Source organism: Vanacampus margaritifer, chromosome 15 (assembly GCF_051991255.1).
Source record: "Vanacampus margaritifer isolate UIUO_Vmar chromosome 15, RoL_Vmar_1.0, whole genome shotgun sequence".
Taxonomy (NCBI): domain Eukaryota; kingdom Metazoa; phylum Chordata; class Actinopteri; order Syngnathiformes; family Syngnathidae; genus Vanacampus; species Vanacampus margaritifer.
In genome coordinates this window covers 3,099,821-3,120,749 of record NC_135446.1, presented here as the reverse complement: position 1 = coordinate 3,120,749, position 20,929 = coordinate 3,099,821, and the positions used below count along the sequence as shown (strand labels likewise).

General features: G+C 41.9%; 2 protein-coding genes across 6 annotated transcripts; both read right to left on the bottom strand.

Annotated features, from left to right (window-relative positions):
* Positions 1–5,146: 5,146 nt before the first annotated feature.
* Positions 5,147–13,286, bottom strand: fam3c (FAM3 metabolism regulating signaling molecule C). Of its 5 annotated transcripts, none has more exons than XM_077544248.1 (10): positions 12,633–13,285; positions 12,088–12,124; positions 11,877–11,981; positions 11,563–11,791; positions 11,334–11,392; positions 10,408–10,458; positions 10,248–10,332; positions 10,045–10,171; positions 6,492–6,587; positions 5,147–5,995 (listed from the first exon to the last, which is right to left on the bottom strand). In XM_077544248.1, exons 2-9 carry the CDS (start codon positions 12,101–12,103, stop codon positions 6,519–6,521), a joined length of 741 nt encoding a protein of 246 aa, XP_077400374.1. In that variant the 5' UTR covers positions 12,104–12,124; positions 12,633–13,285; the 3' UTR covers positions 5,147–5,995; positions 6,492–6,518. The 5 variants fall into 5 exon arrangements, with proteins under 5 accessions (XP_077400374.1, XP_077400375.1, XP_077400377.1 ...); XM_077544249.1 differs by lacking the exon at positions 6,492–6,587 and having other exon boundaries at positions 11,563–11,686; positions 11,765–11,791; XM_077544251.1 differs by lacking the exon at positions 6,492–6,587 and having other exon boundaries at positions 11,563–11,683; positions 11,765–11,791.
* On the bottom strand, positions 13,152–20,565 carry LOC144034986 (sortilin). Its single transcript, XM_077544245.1, is given in 21 exon segments — positions 13,152–13,326; positions 13,921–14,038; positions 14,109–14,215; positions 14,284–14,548; positions 14,619–14,811; positions 14,910–15,103; positions 15,402–15,576; positions 15,647–15,746; positions 15,814–15,911; positions 15,985–16,137; positions 17,052–17,112; positions 17,839–17,922; positions 17,995–18,131; positions 18,245–18,291; positions 18,426–18,499; positions 18,627–18,794; positions 19,153–19,249; positions 19,323–19,399; positions 19,470–19,532; positions 20,246–20,527; positions 20,530–20,565. Coding segments are annotated over 21 exon segments (2,547 nt in total). The 3' UTR covers positions 13,152–13,308.
* Between the last annotated feature and the right edge of the window lie 364 nt (positions 20,566–20,929).

Genomic DNA, 20,929 nt, shown 5'->3' with positions numbered 1-20,929 from the left:
CTTAAAACAATAATCTTAGAAATTCTGCTCTCGCATATTATATTATTCTCAAAACAAGATCAATAAGACTTTATGACTTGATATGAGAGTTTATGTCTAGGTTAGATAGCTGATTTTTGCTGCGTGTAAGTGAATTGCAGGAGAAAACGGCACAAGAATAGACTCAGTGTATTTTCCAAGCAGCATTATAAGGTCAAAAAGCGGGTTGTGATCATATGTTGCCTGCTTTACAACCTTGTTGTCTTATAAGAGTACTTTTAGTTTTGGGAACTTCTTGTAACTTAGAAATGCACCCAAACACTGATAGCAGCAATCAAGGACACGGCAGGCACCTCTGGCCGAAAGATGTACTACAAAAATAAATTAAAATCAGAGAGGAAAATGGATCATGATATACAGTAAGATACAACAAAATAGTGGTGTTTTATGGTGGCAAAAATTTGTGTTTCTTAATGCCATTAGTTAAAAGCGTAAATGTTTTTTGGCAGGTATGGAGCTTGTTTTTGTCCAGTTGATCTACAATGGGGTTAAGCTGGTCTTTAAGGTCAGAGCCCAGAGGTGAGGTTTCAAACCTCAGCTGAACTCTTGTGTGAGAGCCATCTTTATTTAGAAGACTGAGTGGGGAGGAGAAAGAATTTACCTAATCTTTGTACGCTCACTTTGCCCTCACACGGCACATCATTGGAGATTTTTTGCAAGCGTTTTTCATCCATAATGCATTACCTAGTGTGTCGTATGCAAGGTCACTAGCTCTTGCATACATGTGATCTCTCTCAGAGGAGCCTGTCTCACATACACGTACACTTACAAATAATACATGGTTCCCGCAGTCTTTTATTCATTTATTACCAGCTTTGATTCGAAGTTAGCACATGACGCTATCGCGGCTCTCTTTTTAGGCTGTCTATGAAGTACTCTTTGGGTGCGACCTAGTGTGCCACCAAGTGTTCAGACGGAGACACTACAGTTTGTGTGGAAACCGGTTAAATGGGAGCTACTCTTATAGGCACACTGTTGTAATTATTTGCACTTGCCTTGAAAAAAACTTGTACAACTACATATTTTGAATGTGACTTTTATGGTCACTAGATTTTTATTTTATTTACATATTTAGTTTTTACAATTCACTTTGTGTATCAAACAGGGTGTCTGGACACCGGTAAAAATACAAAAGGCCCTAGAAATTTGATTGTTAAATGTGATTAAATCAACACTTTAAAATATAATATACAATGTTTTAGTGTTATGTTTAACTAAATGTGAATTCCTTTATCTTTTATTAGGAATCATTACATTATTTATTCTCTTATTTTAGCCATCTTTATTTTTTGTTTTTTTATTTTGCCAAGTGCTTGCGATGAAGTGACGAGTTCTGGTGATGTGCTGTGTTGTCGACATCATCAAAATTTTAATGTTTGTTCAATCTTTGACATTTTCAACACTCGAGATTGGTGAATCATTTGTAAAATAAAAATAAAAAATACACACGTGGGGACGATTAATAGTATTGATTTTTTTGAGAGAGAGAAAAAAAAAAAAAGTCCAATTGACCGAATTAGTCCAAGGCTAGCCATATACTGTACAGGGCCAGTGCCGGTTCCGGCAGTGCCACCAAAATCTAAACCTTAGCTAAAGCATTATAGCACATAGCCACTTGATTGCAATGTTGAAATGTTTTTGTTTTGTTTTTTTTTTGGGGGGGGGGGGGGGGGGTTCTGAGAGGCGTTTTGCCGTTGTGGAAGTGGCTGCGAAGCACACCAGCTTATGACTTGAATTTGATCTTAAAAAAAAAAAAAGTGTCAAATATAACTTAGAACTCTGCAAAAACTTATGTGCACCAGCAGCATGTCAGGTTTATGTGTTGTACGTGCAGTTTTGGGTGGATCAGCAATTATTTTATTATTCCACATAAATGATGTATTGAGATCTCCATTTTCACACAAGTTTCTTCCCACAGTTCCCTCTCCAACTGCATCTAAAATTTAGGGGTCTCAAACTCACGGCCCGCGGACCAACTGCGGCCCCCCGGGACGATAATTTGCGGACCCCGTCTTAATATGAAAGATTAATGTTCGTGCGGCCCGCAAGATTGATATGAATGACACTTGTTGTGTTCGGAGCTGAATGAACCAATCACGGTGAGGTATACGGTTCTGGAGGGCGGGACATCGGCCGGGCTGTCCAGTGCTTCGCTCACTCACTCATTCATTCCTCCAATCAGCTGGGCGGAGGAGAAGCCGTGAAGCCGATCACTCCGCTCGGCGCGCACAGTCCTCCGCTGCTCTCAGCATTGAACTGAATGAGGCGCTATGATCCGTGATCCAGCCTGTGTCTGTGTCTGTAGCCATCTCCGCGAGTGAAACTGAAACTTAACAGTAAGTGCGTTAACATGACACTTGAGAAATTCAGAGAACTGCCGTAATCCAATACGATCGGAGAGCGAAAGTGCGCATGCGCCACAGACCCGCGCGACTGAAAGTTAAAGTTCAACCCGAGACTCATTCCAAGTGGAAACACATATTACAGAGCCCCAGAGATGTCTCTTTCAAAGCCTGCCGTGAAGAGAAAGGTCGGTGATGAGCACAGACAGTTTCAAGAAAAGTGGGGAGTGCAATATTTCTTTGTTGAGCACAGGGGCACCCCGACGTGTGTCATTTGCACTGAAAAAGTTGCGGTGCACAAGGAATACAATTTGAAACGTCATTATACTACGAGACATGCTGAGGAGTACGAAAAATACCAGGGAGATGAGAGAGCCAACCAGGTTGCCAGTCTTAAAACACGTCTTCTGAGGCAACAGGATTTCTTCAAGAAGGTTACCAAAGACAGTAATGCAGCAGTCGAAGCTAGCTACGCCGTTTGTGAGTTGATTGCTAAAGCAGGAAAGCCATTCACAGAAGGTGAATTTATCAAAAAGTGCATATTACAGGCTGCACATATTGTCTGTCCAGAAAAGAAAAGTCAGTTCAACTACATCAGCCTTTCTGCCAACACCGTGGCAGAGCGCATTTCTGACCTGTCAAGTGACATTTATGATCAACTGTGTGAGAAAGCACAATGTTTCAGTGTATATTCAGTGGCTCTTGATGAGACCACAGACATCACAGACACTGCCCAGCTCGCAATATATGTCCGTGGTGTTGATGACAATTTTGAAGTGATGGAGGAGTTGCTCACAGTAATTCCAATGCATGGCCAGACCAACGCTAAGGAAATATTTCACCAGTTGTGTGATGCCATTGAGAATGCCGGTTTGCCATGGAAGAGCTTTGTTGGAATAACAACCGATGGAGCCCCATCAATGACAGGGAGGAAGAATGGACTGGTAGCACTTGTTCAAAAAAAACTGGAAGAGGAGGGTGTGGAGGAGGCCATAGCTCTGCACTGCATTATCCATCAGCAGGCCCTTTGCAGCAGATGCCTGAAGTTTGACAATGTGATGTCTGTCGTTGTGAAATGCATCAACCAAATCAGATCCAGGGGCTTAAAGCACAGAAGGTTCCGTGCTTTTTTAGAGGAAATGGAGTCAGAATATGGGGATGTGCTCTACTTCACTGAGGTACGTTGGCTCAGCAGGGGAAATGTGTTGAAGAGATTTTTTGAGTTGAGAGCAGAAGTAAAAGACTTCATGGAGATAGACGGGGTTGTTGTTCCTGTGCTAAGTGATCCCAAATGGCTCATGGACTTAGCTTTTCTTGTTGATATCACACATGAGCTTAATGTACTGAACAAGAAGCTACAAGGCCAGGGGCAACTTGTCAGTGCTGCCTATGACAACGTGAGAGCATTCTGCACTAAACTTGTGTTATGGAAAGCCCAGCTCTCTCAGTCAAACCTTTGCCATTTCCCAGCATGCAAGGCTCTCGTGGATGCAGGCACACCATTCAGTGGTGAGAAGTATGTTGAGGCCATTTCGAAGCTACAGGAGGAATTTGATCACAGATTTGCAGACTTCAAGACACACAAAGCCACATTTCAAATTTTTGCGGACCCCTTCTCCTTTGATGTCCAAGATGCCCCTCCTGAGCTTCAAATGGAGTTCATTGACCTGCAGTGCAACTCTGCACTCAAAGCCAAGTTCAGGGAGGTGAGTGGAGAAGCAGACAAGCTTGGGCAATTTTTGAGAGAGTTGACCCCCAGCTTCCCTGAACTTTCCCGAATGTTCAAGCAGACCATGTGCCTTTTTGGGAGCACATACTTGTGTGAGAAGCTCTTCTCCACCTTGAACTTCAATAAGTCCAAGTACAGGTCCAGACTTACTGATGAGCATCTTCAAGCTCTACTGAGGGTCTCCACTGCTTCCTCCCTCAAGCTAAATGTGACTCAGCTACACATTTAGATTCTAAATGTATATTTTCCTCAAAGCTAAACATATTGTAGTTAGGTGTGTTATCCACTTAAAAAAACGTGAATTTGGAAATATAATTTGTGTTCATAAAGTGACTCTTGACCAAAGCTAAGGGATAAATGCTACTTTGGTGACCCCTTCTGGTCAAGTCGAAAAAGGAGGTGCTTTTTCTGTTGCATTCAGTCATGTCAGTTTGCTGCCAACCAGCGACACCTCGAATTGTAATTTCCAAAGAAAATACAAACCGTGAATAAATGTGAAAGGCCTCAATTTTGAACTTTTACATTAAAAAAAAAAACAATTTGTAGGCTTGCTCAATATGAGCAGCGTTTGCGACTGAGATTAAGTGATTTCTTCAGTGGCATTCTTATAACCCACAAATAAAGATGTGTGACATAGAAATGATTACCCAAGTGTACATTTATGTATGGTGACCTAGTTCCAGTTAAAGGTGTATTGTGCCGTTTAAAAAAGGTAATACTCAAGCTTTTTCTACACCATGCATGCTCCACCAATGCCCAGATAAGTACGAAGAGCCCTGACTGTTACTGCAACCTATCAGCTTTTATCTTCCCTTTATAGTAGAGTGTGCGGACCCTCACCCTCCAGTTTCTTTGGGGAGGGGAGTGGTGGAGTGCGACATACGCGTCCCCGCGGAGAAGCGGACATGTGGCGTGCACATACTCCATGAATGAGCCTGACACAGATGCTGCCGCTACGCTTTGGGCCAGAGGTGGCAGTCGAGAGTAAAACAAGTGACAAACTGCACAAAGACCCTGAAAGAAAACAATCTAGCACTAACAAAGCAAAAAAATGTTTTAATTTTTTTTACATTGTTCATTAGAATCAATTTGAACCCTCCTGAACAAAATCTATTTACATAAGTCACAGTGGAGTTTGTACATTTTGGTTCACAGTGAAGGCGGTTAGCAGGCGGAGCAGACAGTGCAATAATAACAGGAAAAAAGGGGAAGTCAACCGTAAACATTTCTTGACAATATGTTCTATGCAGCCCCACTAGTCTAAATAAGGTATTCTGGTTAATATTGTGTTAGTGGAACATGAGTTAAGCAACAAAATCCAGCAGTTTGTATCAATATGAGAAGGCGGCCATCTTGTCACCTGCTGTCGAGTGAAAACATCACAGTTGCTCAGATAACCAATTACAGCTCAGCTTCAGAAAACCGCGCAACTGTGATTGGGTGTTGCCGTAACAACTGTGATGTCATCTTGACTCAACAGCAAGTGGCAAAACGGCCACCCACTGAGATGGATAAAAATAGCTGGCTTTTGCTGCATAACTCATATTCCACAAACATAATATTAATCAGAATGTCATGTTTAGACTAGTGAGGACACATAACATTATTGTCAAGAAATGTTTAAGGTTGACGTCCCCTTTAAGGTGTGATGGTGTTCCAGCAAACAAGTCCCTTCTTACCAGTGAGCTCCACCTGCGTTTTCCCACAACAAGCCCTTTGGAAGATTGTCAGATGTAAACAGTCTGACAGGATGGAAATAGTTGGGACGGCTCGTATGAGGCGTGTACGACGGGCATCAGTCCTCCTTCCGAGGCACGCAGCCTTCCATCTCCAGGACGTCCGGCCAGCCATCAAACTTGTTGGCGTCCGCGCTGTTTTTGATGTGCTGCAACAAACCATGGGAAACTAACATTAGCTCCAAAACTTATTCTGTCAGAGCCGTAGCGGTTTGACAACTTTATATTTTTCTTCCACCGTTTTAGTGCTCTTTTCCGAGGAAGTGACTTCCTTCATAAAGTTTAATATGATTTAGGCTTCTAAAGCGTCCCTCCCAATGAGGTGATGGGTAATTGCTAGACAAAGTTAAGAAAAGATTGAATTGAGAATTTTACTGACTAGATATTTATTATTGGGATATCGTGAGTTTCACTATACACAAAAACATGTACCGTGTCGGTACCAGATGTGATAGGGTTGCCAGATTGTATCGGGGGTCGCCTACCGATGGCGTCACGCACAGGATTGGCTGGAGATTACAATTGTTCAATGAAGTTATTTTGGGGGGAAAAATCCGGTTGTCAAAACATTGTAAAGAAAAATATTAAAGATGTCATTTAAAATAACAAAATATGCGGTCTGAAATTATCAAAACATAAATAAACCTAAGAGAATTTGGCAAGACAAGGCACTCAAGTCGGGGGGGAGACAAACCACACTACACAGCAAACTGGGACCCCCTGCGCCATGAGCTCCGAGTCCTGCAAACAGAAAACAATTTCAACAACTATGATATAATAATAATTTTATTTATTTATTTATTTTTTTAAACAGCCACAACAGTACCAATAAAATCTAATTTAAAAGACAGAAAATGGGTAGGCCCAAATCTGAACTCAGACTATGCTGAGTATAGCCAGGTGGCTCCAATCCCACTGATTGGGGCGTGGGAGTGTAACACCACAAGTTGTTTAAAACAAACTAAAAATATATATATTTTAAATAAAACAAAGCAAAGCAGCAGTGTCCCAGAACCGGTTCCGTGGCTCACGGTAGGCTGTCTCCGCTAAACAAAATATTTTAAATAATATTGATTTAATTAAAAAGGAAACAAGAGGTAGGCACAAGGCCATACATATCAATTGTCTGTGTTGTAATTAATTCTGGAGAGGGAAGAGCAGGAGCGCACCACTGCTCACCAGTTAACGCAGCAAATGCCAAGCACCACAAACAACCTAAGCATGCGGCCAATAGAGAGCACCACACAAGCTGCTAAATGGTTTCACGTCGACTACAAAAGCATCTGCAAATAAAAACAATCCGCTTACTCTACAGTATAACAGAGGTGGGCATCGAGAGCCAGTCATGCAGGTTTTGCATGTTGCCCTTCTCCAACACAGCTGATATATGATCAGCTCATCAGCAAGCTCTGCATAAGCATGATAACGATCCTGTTGATTGGAATCAGCTTGTGTTGAAAGTGAGAAACCGCCAAAACCTGCAAGGACTCCAGCCCTCGAGGACCGAGATTGCCCACCTCCAGAGACAAAAAGGCAGCCAATCCCACATTACCTGAAGAGGCACAGTAGAGTAACACGAGAAACCCTGAGAGGAGGCGGACCTCAGAGCCAAGGAGCAAGTTGAAAACAGGTGCTAAACTGCCTCCTTAAATAGGGAGGGCACTAATGCAGATTGGCTAGGGAATTAAGGTACTACCACACACTTCTCACCAGGGGGAGCATTATCTCATCCTGCTACAAATATAAAAGCAGGATACTTGAAGATTTAAGAAATTAAAAAAATAGATTGCAATTAACAAAGCAGGATACTTGAAGATTTCAGAGCACTGTTGAGCTTGCCGATGACGTCAGTAGAGCAGCGCTAACAAAATGAGCGATTCAGACGTGTTCACTTCGGTTTGGTTTCTTTTTTAGCAGTTCACAAATCACAATAAATCACAAAAATAGTCTTAATAATAGGACCACATTAGCAATCTAAACTGACAATATTTGTCACATCTCAGGCAATTAATTTGTGTATTTATTCAATCTATTTTATTATTTATTCAATATATCTTGCTTTTATATTCTTAGGTTTATTTACGTTTGTACAATTTCAGCCCGCACATTTTGTTATTTAAATTACATCTTTAATATTTTCTTTCCAATGTTTGTCATCAATTGGATAATTTCTAGCCAATCCTGTAGCGTGACGTGTTCAATAGGCGACCCCGATACGATCTGGCAGACCGATGATCACATCTGGTATCGACACCAGTACATTCATGACAGAAATTTACCATCCTGTCGAAACCTATTACACTGTTACTCAAATAATGCAAGGACACCGAAGAGGCTGTGTGAAGTGAGAGGTTTTTAAAATGATTCAATAAAGTAAGGCTCACTGCTTACCATCATACACATACATGTATAAATATGCGGCATGTAAAAATGTATTTTTTTAACCAAAAATGTTATAAATTATGTACTCATGTACCTGTTCTTTGTACATAAATTTAAAATTATAAGTAAATGTTTTGCCCATATTTTTGTCAGAGACTTAATTGCTTCAAACGGAGACTGAGGACTCGTGATATCGCCTGAATTTATATCATGATATAAATTGCATCTCTTCACAGTAATGGTGAGTATATAAGTGTAAAAATCATAATTTAAGTATTTCTGAATTGGTTGTTAAATAAGGTAAAAACAAATATTTCATGTTAAAAGGGTCAGAAGGTATCCAATTTATTCTTCTCAAGCAAGTATATACCGCAGTGTGTGTTTGGCCATGTTGCCATCAAGTCTACTCTCAGGATCATGATACGGTGGCATTACGGTGGTGTTACGTCTGGCTTCCTCATTGTCCTTCGGTTCCTATACCGGGTGGTTGATCCATCTTATCCGCTCCATTCATGGTGGCATCGTAGTCCATAACCAGTGTCTTCTCCGTGATCAGACTGTACCCACTCCTCCGATGAATATGCATTGGACTCGGGGCACTCTTCGTCGTCCGATTGAACGTCCGCCTGAGCAGAAGTGCTCACTTGTGCTCCGCGTTTTCCGGCGTTAGCATCGCTAGCCGGTGAGGCTTTATGACGTGATCATAGCCGCCGCGTCAACGCTTCCAACTTCGGCGTCAACCTCGGAGTCACCATCATCATCATCGTCGTCATCAATGTGCTCTTTAGCATTGGTCGATGCTTTTCGTCTTCGAAAAAAATGCTCAAGCGTGAGCTGCTTGCAACCGGTCGCCATTATGGCTTCCTCAGCCATTGTCAATACTCTAGCTCCGCCTCACGTCTTCTACTGACGCCTACCCAATCTTGTCCAAAGAGAGTCATCGCTGCCATCTAGGGGCCAAAAATAGTCATTAGACTAACTAGATCTGCTTGATACTTTCAGCACAGCTGGCCAAGGCTTTCCTTCACCCGTTTCCCAAAAAAAAATAAAAAATTGGTGAACGTCTTTTAACGTCCTTGGCGGTTTTTACTATACGTCATTTAACGTTTTTGGCAGTAAAAGAGTTAAAAATAAACATTTTCAAAAAAATGCTGATTATTTTTTTTGTCTATAAGAATAACCATAAAACCACAGGGGGTTTCCTCAGACTATAAATGTACACCAAAATCTGAAACCATTGCACCCCTACATTCAACAAGGAAACGGAATTAATTGCAGCATCCTTTCGTCCATGTTAGATTAGTTTCTTTCCCACAGTGTCAGTGCTTCCTGGTTTCGTCAGAGCTGCATATCCCGCCCCCAAACACAATCTCGCTCTATGATTGGTCTTTGGAACGGTGGAAATCGACGGGCTCGATACAGATGTATTCTCCGGAGTTTGTGAACTCACAAATTCCGCGAGAATTCAGCAAGAAGACAATATTTGAAAATGATCTGTTTTAAACTTTTGAGAGAATTAAGTTGTATGATTTTTTACGCAAAAGTGGAATATGTGTATGTGTTTTATTTTATTTTCCTGGTAATAACTTGATTGGCTAAAAAAGTCACAGTCTTCACAAGTAGAGATAACTGTGCCTCCTGTTGCTTGGCCTGTATTAGAGAGTATATTGTGGAATTATTATAGTAAATAATTTAGTCTTCTGGGACTCGAGTTTCCTCTCAAGCGACCAGAGTCCAACTAAACGTCCTACTTTGTCCATCTTTCCAACATCAAAAACGAACTTTAGATAATAAAAAGGCTGCTGGTGCACACTACCTGCTCAAATGGACTCTTGGTCTTGATCCCTTTCCCTCCGACGAAGATCCAGTTATCCCGAAATCCCAAGTTTTTGATGGCCGTGCTTCCCAAATCCGCAATTAGCTTCCGTGCCTCGTCGTTGAGCCTGGGGGACGAAAAACATAAAATATCAACAGTTAAAGGGGAAAATTCATTGGTGTGAAGACATTCAGGGTCCGTACTTGGTGGAGGGATCATCAAAGGACGCCATCATGACCACCGTCCCTTCCTCTATTCCCTTCAAGAATTGGATGAGGGAGGCCACGTCTAGGATAGAATGCAATGACATCTGTTCTGTGCTGATGTTTTTATTTTTAATATCTTAAGTAACATGGTTCTCACTTCCAGTCCACATGTCGAAGAAGTCCGTTTTGTTCAGCTCTCCTGTTTTTCCTGATCAACAACAAATAATTACAAGTTAAACAAGAACGTTGTATTACAAAGAGAACCACAAAAAGTATCAAGATGCCACACGGAAGAGACATAGGAAGTTATTTTGGTTTGAAGCAGACATTTGCAGGTGCCCCCAAAGTGCAACACACCCAAGAAATGTTATCTTATTGTTGTTGTCACGGAGCGGCGTGGTGTCTGTCGAGGTGAGGCGTAGAGGACCCGAAATGCAGGGAGGCAGGAGAACCACGGCAGGAGTGCGGGTTAGACAGTTGTACTTTATTTGTACAACACAAAACCAAAAAAGACAAAACAAACTCCGGGTGTGACCATAACAAATGGCAATGATCCCACAAGGACTGATCACCACCCGGGAACTAAATACCCACACAAATTAGGTTGATTAGTCACACCTGAGGCCAGGCACAAGTGGCTGAGAGCCCGGATTGGTCAGCCTGCGGAAGGGCAGGAATCCACTCAGGACCAATCGGGGCCCTCAACCAAAACCTGATCCTCCCAGACATGACAGTTGTTGTGCTATACAGATGGATAACGCAACAAAGACTCTGTTTTCATTTTCACTATTTCGTGTGGCCGCAGCATAACGGCAAAGGTGGACGACTTGAAAACATGAAACTCTAGGAAGTCAACTCTACAAGCCAGAGATTGAGCAAACATCATAAAATTTGGTAGTCATGAGTAGACAGTAGATACAAGAAAAAGTCTCAAGAAGCTATGCCCGAGATGACACAGCAAGTCTGTCATTTTGTATTGATGCAGCCATTTTAGCGGCGAAGATGGATGGTAAGCCATTCAACAGAAAAATCTTAAGGAAACTCCACAAGTTTGATCTTGACCAAATATACACGCGGCATTACCATTGACAAGAGCAATGTTGATTCCTCGTCCCACGTTGTTCTTCACGGCGCTCATGAGCCTGAAAAACAGGAGATAATCAGATGTGTGTAGAAGAGGACACGCCCACACGCTCCAGGGTCTCTATTTGACTTGACAACCCTTCCCCCTCTCAATTCCAACGCCTTCATCAAACACAAAGACTGCTGCTGTATTGCTTTACAATCAAAGTAAAGTCATTAAGTCGCCTACATTTTGTCCTCCAAGCAAATTTTGGGCCCAACCACGCTGGCCGCGCCACTGGCCATCTTGAAGGCAAAGTGACCGATGGGACATGCTTTGGAAAGTTCACACTTGTTTCCCACTGGTTTGGCTGCTAGGGGAACACAGATTTCCCCACAGATTTTTGAATGTTCAATTGGCAGGCGTTCTAACCACAAAAAAATATACTTACAGTCTTCTTTCACAAGAACCGATTTGCCTAAAAGACATAAAAACAATACATAGTTATGGCGATCTGGACATTTTGCATCCCCAACCTCCCTTCCCTGCTGCTCATCGCTCACCCATCTTGCTTCCCAGCCGGAACTCCATCCTTATCCCCAGCAGCTGGAAGGCCAGGTATATGGCCAGGATGAATGCGGAGATAAGCGCTGTCAACTTCAAAATACCTGAGGAAAGGACCATATTTGAGAATTGCTTCATTGCCAGTGTCCCTTTTCTGGAACAATCAGAAATCCCATATGATGTTGGTTTTAAGTACAATTGGGGTTTTACCTCCAGTTCGCACCATATTCCGTTAATTTCTGACACCCTGAAACAGTCAACAAAGGACACAACTATATAACTATATATATAACTATATATATATAACTATATATAACCATAACTAATATATATATATATATAACTATATATATATATATATATATATAACTATATATATATATATATATATATATATATATATATATATATATATATATATATATGAAATGTTATACTAACAAGCACCTACTTTGTACTATTTTTCAAAGGAGCACTTCCTGTTGGCTAGCTGCCAAGCAAAGTTTTGTGCCCTAGTAGCATCTTTCCAATTGACACTTAAAAGCAACTAATTTCATTTAAACCACACAAGCATTAACTTTACGCCTAAAGACAGTATTTAAAGAATGTTGTTATATTACGAAGTTAGCTGTAAAAGTGGCACCTTAGAACAGAAATGACTCTCACTGGCTTCGGCAAACCATTAAAAGTGATGACAACACTTTGCATTTTTAAAACATTGAAAAACAATTTGGTTCGTGCTCTGACTGACTTACCAGTTAAACAAAGAACGACTGTGACGAGGAAATAGCCGTTTCCAAGGCAAATCGAAACCCTCTCGACGTTTCCCGTGTCCAGTCCAGAAGTGACACCTGAGCTCCTGCAGTCAAACAGAGCGCTCACGCTTGGGACAAGAAAGACGCGGTGGAAGCCGTGAAGATACCAGTAGTTTGTTTATTTGTTTTAAAAGACACACGCCTGCCTGCAAGTTATTGCGGTAAGTATGGTTAGATAACGGTTGGATTTCTGCCTTGACATCTTCTTTATTTTCTTTATTTGTGTCATAGTAAGATGTTTTTTAAGAGATGATCTTTTCCTGCTTCCGGATTTTTTTTTCTTCTAAACTCAATCAAGAGGTAGAACACACTGCAGCGCCCCCACATGGTTTTATACAAAATAAGCAAAGCTTTCAAACACAAAAAGCAAGAAACGTTAGCTAATTTTTCTTTGTATAACGTACATTGTGCGTAATTAATTTATCAGTCATTTATATAAAAAGCAGTACAAAACAAGAGTAACATCAATATCCCCTTTAATATTCAAATAAAAATATATATAAATCAAGGCTGAAGGGAATGAATTCAAGCAAATGAATGTCAATAAATTAAGTTATTATTTTCATTTTTCTGACAGCTCTTCGAAATCCTATGTAGGCTCAGTCCAAAAGGGGTTTCACTGCAGAAGGTTTTGCTGGGGGGGAAAGAGATTATTGTCATAAATTATTTTAAATTAAAAAAAAAAAACATACCGTTTAGTTGATTTAAGTGCACAGTAAATTCTGTAGAAGAAATTTGACTATTTAGAGTGGGACCAAATAGACTAAATTTTTGAGTAGGCTAATATTTACACTTGGAAGAGAGTAAAACAAAGAATTGGGGGGGGGGGGGTAAAGTCACTCAAGGGTTGAGGAACTAACTCAGGACCTTCAGCTTGGGAGACTGCCACACTACCACCTGAGCTATGCCTTTCCTACTGTTTGCTTATCTCCAAGAACAGACCAAAACTGTCATTTTTTATCTCTTGGAGTTACAAAGATTCCAGCTGACATGAGCAATATACTAACATACAGCAGGAGCTGCGTGGCTCAGGGAGTAGATCGGTTGTGTCCCAAGCTGAAGGTTGTGAGTTTGTTCCCTAACCCTTGAGTGACTTTATTTTATTTTATTTTTCAATTCTTAATTTTACTCTCTTCCAAGTGTAAATATTACTCTAAAACTGAGTTTATTTGGTCCAACTATAAATAGAGTCAAATTTACTCTACAGAATTTACTGTGTCGTGATTACATTATCTGAGTCCTGCGGACAAGCCGTTCCATTGCTGCTGTTGGTATTTTCAAGATCCCCTGTGGTTCCATTGCGGTCATCTTGAATCTGGAGATTGGAGAAGCGATATTCTGGTGCCCTTCAGAGGCACGGTGTGAAACAACAGTCAGGTAAAATGAAGTGTTTCAATGTGCACCCATTTGATTCACCTGTTCTGATTCGCCCCTCTCTTGATGGCGACCAAAGCAGAAACCACAGCTGCCAGGACGATGATGCCTGCGCCAGCGCACACCAGCATCAGCACCATCCTCTCTTGCTGAAAACACACACAAAAAAGCTCCAAAAGTGTTTGAGAAAGAGTTTTGGGATGTCAAACCTACTCACTGGTGTGTCAAAGTGTGTCACTGGTGCAGTGAAGTGGGCGGAGGGTGAACCCGGGCTAGGTTTGACACCGCAAGGTCTGATGACAGTCTGGACTGCCATCTGAGAAGAAAAGCCCCCCTCACAGCGGTCACTCGGGACCTTGCGATAGCCCGCCGTTAGGAGCTCGTCCTCTTCTCCATTCAGGCACATCTCCAAAGTTTTGTTGTGTGTATCGGGTTGTCGCACACATTCTGATGTGTTCACATTGTGCTGGTAGCCATAGTCGCTGTTTCAAAGGGTAGTTTGTTTAGAATGGCTGCTGAACAGATCATTATATTATAATCTGGTGCTCTCACCACAAAAAATCTTCCCTGGTGCACAGGCACGGACTTTCCTTCTTTACCGTGACATAGCCGCGACCGTTCCGGCACATGGCTTGTTTCTTCCGTCTCCGGTAAGTTTCCTTGACACCCAGGACGCAGCCATCCCTCTCCAAATCACCTCCCTGTGTTGAGTGTGCCAACCACTCCTCGTAATCTTGGTCATTACCTGAGGGAAAGACATCAGAATGTAGTCTCAAGGTTTTTTTTTCTTTCTGGGAGAATCGGGATAAGGGTTCAATTTATATTTCAAACAATAACTCTCACACTCTCTTGTGATGAGGCTCTGGAAGTCAATGGTGACCGCCACCCACATGGGTTGGTTGTCGTCCTCGGGACGGAAGCCCCATACACTGACGCTCATGGCCTTGGAGCCTGGCTCTGAAGCCAGGCCGGCGAAGAAGAAGGGCTGCTCAGTAAAGTTGTACGACTTCCAGCACTGGCCCTCATCTGTTGAGAACCTGAAGCACAACAGGAAAACAGGTTTTATCAGGGGATCTCATCAGTCGAAACCTGGCTTGGGAGCCTTAGGGATAGACGAGGAGAAAATAGAGAGCAAAAACAAAAGGTAGATCTTGATTTGGGAAGCTGTGGATAAGCATGGAGAAGAGAGCAAACAAAAAGCAATAACAACTGCTGGAACCTGGTTTGAGAAGAAGAACGAGTGCAAAAAGCAACAACAACAATAACACCCATTGGAACCTAGATTGAGAACCTATCAAAAACAACAACAAGAGTGAGCTCTTGTTTGCTCCGTACTTGACTGTCTTGACTTGTCCTTCACGCCGTGCCTCCACGGCTACAATAAGCCCACCAGAGTCCAGTATGCTGTAATGGTGGGGACCCCTCAGCGTGCCCCTCCATTTGTATCCCCCATCAGAGGAGACAAACACATCTGGATGCTGCCACGATGACAGGCAATCACCCACTGAGCCTAAGACACAGGAGAGTTATACACAATATAAAACAGCATATTAGGAGATGTTACCATGTACTATTGTTACCATGTGCGATGACCAGACCAACAGCAGTGGGATCAGACATGAGGAGCATTGGGACAATGCGATTGATGCGACTGTGTTCTCCATGAATATGAAGGTTGCACTGCTAAAATTGTGAATTAGGCAAATATATATACAAACAATACATGTATGAACCGCATTTAACTCACATTCTTTACGTCCTGTCCACATTCCACATTGTGAGGTTTGGAAAGCTGACACCACGTTCCTCCCCGATTGAATGAAATGACTGATCGGATTCGTCCATCTGAAACAGCAAATGAAAACAAATCATCTCTTTTACAGTGTGTTCAACACAATATGGGAATGGACTAGCCTACCTTTGTCTAGTTTGTTGGTAAGGTACACACCACGAAGTGATGTGACATTCCGGAAATCGCTCTTCCGTTGCCCATCAAACAAGTGGCGCTCCAGGGATTTGGAAAAAAGGATGCCACGGTCATCTGACGTGTACATTGTGCCAAAGTATGTGTCTATGGGAATTTACATGATGTTGTAAGACTTTTCTCTGACAGTCCAAAAGTTAATCGCATGCTCCCCTCAACATTCTGGTGCAGGATGGGTATGTATGGATTAATTAGAACAATGATTGAAGTCATAACTCTAAACCCTTAGTGCTCGTATACCCTTACACTTTGGGAATTCCTACTAAACTGTACCTTAATATTGTTTTTTTGATATGGTCTATGCCTAAACCTTTAATAACTATAACTAGTGCTAAAGCCATAATCTAATCTCTATAATGTGCCACAGTTTGGTAACCCTTGATCTATTACAGTATAAATGATATCCTGGTTTATGTAAACAGGCTACTACTGTACCCGTTTCCAATTGTGTAGGTTCTGTTGTAGGTCTAAACCTTTTATAATAAATAGATGTCAAGTCATAAATTTGTCAAGTGCAGCCATTGAGGACAAGGTCAGCTGAAATAGGCGACAAACAGTGTTTGGGAGTGTGTTTGTGTGTGTTCTTGTGATACACCCTGATCCCCAGATACGTTTGTCAGCCTTTTGCTGTGCTACCAGTATTCAACCCACCTAACCAACCACCGCAGTCGACAAAACATAAAGCATGTATCTCCCTTATCTGAACTTCTGTCAACTTAATACCAGAATTTTACAAAAAGAGGAAATTGCAGCCATTTATGTAACATATGTTAAAAAGGGGTAAACAGGCTTGATGGGAATGTAGAAAAAGGCGTAAGGAAATAAAACACCATCCAGCTGGCATGGTGTATGCAAACACGGCGAGTATGATGGAATGATTTGTCAGCAGCAGCCAAAACTTGTGAAACCAGTTCAGTCCTTGCTGTTGAGTATTTCCATTACAACAAAGAAAAACAGTGTGTTTGTGCCAATTTTGTAGCTATATTCGTCCTTGTTTTTACCTCCTGGATTGTCCACATGCATAAAGAGCATGTCCTCATCTCCATCCAAGATAGAGTAAAACTGCAAACACACACAAATGAGTGTGTCATGGAGGCTGATGGAGGCATGAGAACATGTGTAATTGTGATGACTAATTTCATTCTTGGGCTGTCTAATTGATACGAGAGAGAAGTGCCTTTTAGAAAAGGAAAAGGTCGTCACTGGAATTGTGGCTTCGGTCTGATCAACCTCTACTCTACATTTAGCTAGCTGCAATTAAAAGGTGTGTGATCGTGTTGTAAACCTGCTTTATGTCACCAAATTTCATTAAATTGTGCTAGCGACATTTGTAAATGTCTGAATGTTTGCATAGTTGAGAAAAAAGGCTAATTTTATTTCTCAAATGTGAATCTAATTGCACACGTTTGTCTGAAGCTCTTTTTTTTTTTTTCATTGAACAGCAACGAACGCTATGCTAGCCTCGGCTATATGAGTCCTATTAATGTCTTGAGTCTAAAAAACAGCCCCTCAGTCAAGTTGCCTGATATCAAGTTTAGGTTTAAAGTAATCAAAATGTGTGTTGCCAAAAATGTAAGGCTAATTGTATACTAAACACTGGAACATCGACATCATGCTATCCTCGGATAGTGTGAGTTGAGTGAGCATTCCATTAGCTTCTGGCTTAGTATTCGGTGTTAGCCTCTGTCTTATTCAAGGAGTGTTAATCATTCATTTGCTGATTCAAGAATTATTCATCAAAATCATGTTATCTCCTAGCAATCTTCTTTTACTAACTGAAACTCTCACCTGTTCAGTTGAGGCTGATGGGAGTAGTGCTCGACTAAAGGTGTCTCCTTGGTCGGATGAAAAATACATGACCCTCGGAGATCGCTGAAAAGAAAATATCACAAATGTCATCTGAAAGCATTGCCTATAGTGGTGTGATCTTTGAAGATGTTTCACCGTGTCTTCCATGACTGAGAAGAAGAGAAAAGTTCCGATGTAGCCAAAACTGTAGACATCCTCGTGGATGACATCAAAGGTCTTGCCAAGGTCTTTGGTCTTCTTCAGCTGCAGATCTCCCCTCTCTTCTGCGTCCACTACAACAACAGAGGGTAAAAGTCTGAATTTATTTGATATATATATCCAGGAAAACATTATAGATCAGATTGTACTGGATAAATGATTTACAGCTTCCATTTTGTACTCTTACTTGTGTCTGCTTTGCTGCAACTGAAGAACAAATTGATGCCAGCTCCCCTAAAGAAAGAAAGGGTCTCAAACTTGGACTTTAATAGCATTCAATATGAATCAAATCTAAAAATGATGTCTTGTGTTTTTACAAGGTATCCTTTTGGCTTTAGTTTTGTGTGTCACTTCCTGTTGATTCTCACCATGAAAAAGAATGCACTCCATCATGCACTTTTGTCCACATGGCACCAAAGTCCAGCGAGAGCCACAGAGCGCCCTTCAAGGCAGGAACAGGAACACAATGGCCATGTTTACCCTCTTCTCCCCAAGGCGTGATGTGCGTGCTTGTAATAGCATTGTCTGCACTTTTAAAAAGTAGAACAAACATGCTGTGTATGACTCACGTCGATGCTAAGCGCCACCAGCAAGTCAGGATTGAAGAAGTGGTAGGTGATTGACTGAGCCAGGTGGAAGGGGAGCTGGGTGTAGCGAAAGGTGGCACCAGCGTCTGTAGAGGTGAAGATGATGCCGCCCGGATGGTCCACCACGGGTGTGTCAGCGGTTAATATCACCTGCTTCAATCATACATAGAGTTATAGGAACCATTTTCTGGTTGCTGAAGTGGGGCTTTGAAGAGGACCAGCAAAATTGCCAAGTACTCTATAGCACTATCACTTGTCAAAAACTTTAATGTAATACAAAGCAGGCTGGAATCATTTTTGGATTTCTGAAGTGAGACTCCAGGCCATGTGACTTGTGACCAACCAATCAAGCCAAGGTGTCCATAAAATTGTCCTTGTACAGTATTACCACTTTAGGGACTCCAAATACCATTTTTGATGGAGGAACATGGTTTCTATCGAATAGCAACACTAAGATTGCCTCAGCTAACATGCTAGCACCTACTAACTAGCATGACTTCCAACTCACAGAACTTCCTGGTCCCACGCTGACTCCAAACTCCTCATTGATGAACGTGTGGTTGATGCTGTGCGAGATGTCGTGGAAGGATTTGCCATAATCTGTACTGGAAAGGAAAGATGGGATTGGACAACAGTGCTGCTATAGCATGTCATATTATTTTGTTATTCATGACTAACCTCCGGTAAAGACGTGAGGAGCCCCCCTCGAGGAATGTGTCTATGGGAGCGCTAATTGTGGACAACACCAGGATGACCTAGAAAAATAGAGCTGTGCTTAATATGTAGTTGTGGGGTGACGATTTGGTGTTTTATTGCCATACTCACCCCGGTACCATCGCCCACCCACGTGAGAATCACATAGGAGCCATCATCACCATTAAAGCCTGTCTGAAAGCAAAATCACACCAACTCAGCTGTCTAATTAAACAGAAAAACTACTTTACCTTATTAGCATTCTGTTGCTTTGCATAAATAATAAATACATGTTTGTTTTCTGTACCTTAAAAACAAGAAATGTTTACAGTTTTTAATGATACGTCAACAAAAATGACAAAATTAAGATAATCCCATTATGCATGTAATGAATACTGGTTAAATAAAATTTGAATATCATGGGAAGATTTATGTCAAAAGTATATTCAAAAAGTGAGACTTGTATACAGACTCAACTCATCTTTATTCATAAAGCACTTTTAAAAGACAACTGTTGGCTATATAGTCCCTAAAAGTGAAAATTTTCAAAATTACAATATAAAACATCAAAAATGATTTTTAATACCACACTTCGCTTCGACTTGTCAGTCTGAAAAGCATTTTCTGTTTTAAATTAGCTTATGTAATTTCTGAGTTTCACTTTTTGAATTTAACTACTAAAACAAATGAACGCTTCTACCATGTTGTAATTGTTAAGATGCACCTGTGCATGTAAACTTGCTAAGTAATGATGGTGGTGGGTTGTCATTTATTGCAACAAGCATAGAATTGACACATTTCCAGCGTGGTGATCAATAGTTTACAACATTCAACACTCAACACAATGAAAACCATCACATGATCACAAAATAGACCAAGCCCATGTTTGACGAAAACGAACACCTCACCTCGTGTGTATTGTCGTCCAATACTCGATGCTCGGCGGGGGTTAGGCTGACCTGGCACGACTCGAAGGCAGGACCGCTGGAAGCCCTGGAGTTGCCCACGGAGGTAGCAGCGCTCCTCAGCGGGCGAGTACGCGCTTCGGCCCCGAAGTGGAGCAGAACGCATAGAGCGATGACTCGCCTCCAGATCATGACCCGGACTACAACCGCTCCGAAGCCCCAGTGGAGGTGTCCGCGGACGGGATGCGTGTGCTCTGATTGGAGGGGGGGAGGCAGCAGACGAGCAGAGGAAGGCGTGTGGGAGTGGGGAGGGGACGGCTCATTAACATGGAAAGTGCTGCGTCCTCACCAGCAGGTGTTGAAGCCCGCATCCCCACTCCCTCATATCACACTCACGCTGGGGGCCCTTTTGAACACAAGAACGGCCCCGTGTGACCTAATAGCTAAGACACACATGTCATTTGGGCTCCACCGGAAAGAGGTTTTTACAGTTTAACAGAACAGTAATCCTAAACAACCCCTACCAATTCCTTCAACATTTTGGCAAGACAAAGCAGATTAAAGGACCTAAGACCCTCCTGGCCGCTCCTAATCTTTAACACCACCCTACGGTCACTATCGCCACCAACTCTAAGGATTTTCGGAGCACCCACAATACAATCCTCAGCATAATCCAAAAACGGGGGC